We start from the raw sequence: 3,433 nt of genomic DNA on the forward strand, positions 1-3,433 counted from the left end.
AAAACAAATAAAACATATAAATGTTACAAATACCAAAAATCAGAACACATTTGAATGAGTTGAACATTTTGATACCTGTCCAAAAGTGGCTAAATGTGTTCATTCTCAGCCCGAAGACACAAACCAGGTCAGAATCTGGCAACCATCACATAATTAAAACCAATAGCACTGGACTCCGGTCAAGATAAACCCAAAGGGTGACATCTTTTAAACAAAATGAGCTCAGATCAGACCAGTCATGAGTTCATCCTCCATCTTTAACTTTATTGAACAGCGATAGTTGGTGAAAAAAGCCAACAAGATATCTGGACAGAACCAACACTCTCAACACCACAGACGTATATTTGCATCAGACTCAATGCACAAAGACCAAAGTGCTCATAAATTAAAAAAAGAAGAAGTTTTTTTTCAGTTTACACATAGCACATGACACAGTTACAGTCAGAGTTTATTTACAGAGTTTACAACATGAAGTATTTCCTGGTGGTGTTTGATGGTCTCATGACCTTGTTTTGGTTTTTGGACTCTTTCCCACTCCCTTAACCGATTCCTTCTTCAGATCCTGCCGAATGCTGGCAACTTTCAACCCCAGGTCYCTGATGTGGACTCTGACATTGGTCAGGTTCCTCTGCCAGGCAGCATCCATCTTTATGGCCTTACATGTTTGGTTGTAGTCCTCGCAGGGGTTAGTGTCTCTTTTCGATGCTGCAACAGAACCACCAGTTCTCTTTATTCTCTGATGGTCCCAGATGTCCAGCTTCACAGGGCTGGAGGTTTCAAAAGTCTTACTTTGTAGCCTTGGTTCAACCAAAGCAGGTGTGTTTGGAGAATCCAACACCCTGACTTCCGTACCTTCTTGATTTTTCCAGATGTTAGCATTTGCCTGTTCTTTTAAATTTGCAGGATTATAATTCTCAGTGTTCTTAATCTGAAGTTGAGTTGGTTTGGAYCCATCGTTCACGACTTTGGTTTTAGAATTCCCCGAGCTTTTACATTGTAGCCGCTGYGGTTCCCAAATGTTCCTGCCGTCCCCAGAGTTAGATTTGGTATTTCCTTGATGTTGTTGTTCCCAGTTCTTAAAGTCCCCCTTAGGGTCTGAGTGAGTGGTCCCATTGATGACAGGATTCTGGATTCGTTGTCCTTGTGGTTCCCAAAGGCTAGCGGTAACAGTATTGCCTGGCTTTGCCAAAGAGGTAATCCTAACAATTTTATCTTCTTGTTTTAGTGGTTCCCATTTGCTAAAGTCTAATCTAGCAGCAGGACCTGAACATTTCAGTCCTRAATTGGACTTTGTAGTTCTGACTTTAGGACCAGGTTCTGCGTTCTGTTGCTGCACTGGAAACGGTGTAATAATACATTGAGGTGGTCTCGGTGAGGAGGGAGGTGTCGGGGGCGGAGAAGCTTCTAGTGAGTCCCAGCGACTGTCCACAAACTCCAGGGAGGAGCCAAGCATGCCCGCAAGCTCCGGGGTGGCCTGCACCAGCTCCAGCGGGTCCTTGATATCGGGTTTGAAGGAGGCCAGCTCTTGTTCATCGGGACCCGTGAGGAGCTGCGACAGGGATGCCTGCCGGTAGAACTCATCTTCAGGGATGGACTGAATGTTCAGCTGCGGAAAGAGGCGGCGGAAGGAGCGAGAAGTCATCCGAAGCCGGCCGAGGACGTCTGCGAGAAGAAGCCAGTTTCTGGGACTGAAGGAGGGAAAGAGGAAAAACACAAAGAAAATATTGAAATCCAGAATATAGTATTTGATAAAACATGTTTAAATCTGACATTTTCACTGAACATTTAAAGAGTAACTCATAACTGATTTATCTGAATACTAAACAAAAACTAAAAAATAGGAAGTTGACAAGATTCAGAATACTAAACAGTGTCATCGGTGTACTCACATAYATGTTGCTAACAAAAACATACTGTTGGTCAGAACTTTACGTTCTGATTGGAACRTTTTACTGTATTAATACATGTATAATATAGTTTGAATATAATGCAACCCTCATTTTTTGAGCCTAAAAAGCCTAAAAATAATCCTTGTTTATAATGCTACCCTTAATTTCATCCAAAGTTCAGGTTATATCAGCCTTTGTGGTGCACTCTTTGTTGGGAAAACAGATTATTTTGAGGACACACATTTGTGGGTGTGTTTGTGGCTCCCAGAAGCTGCTTGTTAAGGTAGCAAGATAGACAGCTTAGAGGAGCAGCTCATCTGGTCTTATTAAGCACACGAACATGCAACTGATGTCCACTGATATCTTCTTTCCATCTCCGTGGTTAACAAGAACAACACAAACATTAGTTAAGCACAATGCATTCTTACCCCTAATTTACACCTCTGCAGCAAATACGCAACCATTATAGTCAATGAGTGTGTTTACAATGGCTTCGCACAGCGGTGCTGATCTGTTTCTATTTTTGCTGGACGTCGGAGCTGCTCTGGAGTCAGTCTACAAAGATCACTTTGCACCAACAGGAAAAGGAACAAGCACAACATCCGTATTTTCAAAATAAGACACCGTAGGGCGGACAAATTTTGCTGAAATCCCAGCTATATTAATCAATATATGGATATATTTCTACACATGCTGTCAGAATGTATCGTTCTGTTTGGGAAGCAGATGGCAACATACAGCATGAAGCATATGTGTACACATGATGCAAATGGATTTTATTTTGAAATCAGAACTTTCAAAAAGATGACAGCGAAACAGTTTCAACATAGATACCAAAAGTTTTTATATCTATATTTTCAGCTGTGTTTGGAGTTCATCTTGAACAGAATTCATCAGTTTTGCTYTGACTTCCACATTTATCAGTGGATTTATTGCACAGTCTCCTTCCTGCACACGCTCCCTCCTCTGTGCACCGCACCGGAGCGGACATTGTACAAATTGGGGTGCACACAAACAGCTGCGAACTGCAGCACAGCGGAGCGGAGTCCTATTTAGTGTAAATTAGGGTTACGAAAGGGGATTTTGACGTTAATCTCAGAATTCTGACTTTTTCTCAAAATCCTGACTTTAAAGTCAGAACTCTGAGAAAAAAGTTTGAATTCTTTTATTTTACGTTTTTTGAGTAGCCCTAATCCTGTTTTGTACATTCTAGAGTGCGAGTGAAGAGGGAGAATTAATGATTTATCCTTGTGACAATATTTCAGTTATATATAAGAAAATATAGTTATTGCGGTAGTACATTTCAAAATGTCATTCAGATTATACTCCTGTATATAATATGACTCCCCAAATTAATGGATGACTTTAAAGGTTAATGTTTTTGCAATAAACATGATGATATGAATATGGTCTGATTTACAGGTCAGGGGTCTCATTTATAAAGGATTGCATGGAAACCATACTAAAAATGAACGTACGGCCAAAAGGCGGAAATGGCGTACGCCAAAAAAAGCGAGTCCAACCGAGGACCGGCTCGCTCGGAG

At 41.2% G+C, this 3,433-nt stretch overlaps 1 protein-coding gene across 1 annotated transcript in view; it reads right to left on the reverse strand.

Moving 5' to 3' along the window:
• Nucleotides 1-239: 239 nt before the first annotated feature.
• The window catches only part of LOC106532504 (BCL-6 corepressor), a gene marked incomplete in the record, with an annotated part of 129,446 nt that continues 126,252 nt past the window's right edge, over nt 240-3,433 (reverse strand). The window contains 1 exon segment of the mRNA XM_014028568.1: nt 240-1,688. Within this exon segment, the coding sequence (XP_013884022.1) occupies nt 500-1,688 (1,189 nt within the window).

The sequence above is a fragment of the Austrofundulus limnaeus genome, unplaced genomic scaffold (assembly GCF_001266775.1).
Source record: "Austrofundulus limnaeus strain Quisiro unplaced genomic scaffold, Austrofundulus_limnaeus-1.0 Scaffold781, whole genome shotgun sequence".
NCBI classification, from domain to species: Eukaryota; Metazoa; Chordata; class Actinopteri; order Cyprinodontiformes; family Rivulidae; genus Austrofundulus; species Austrofundulus limnaeus.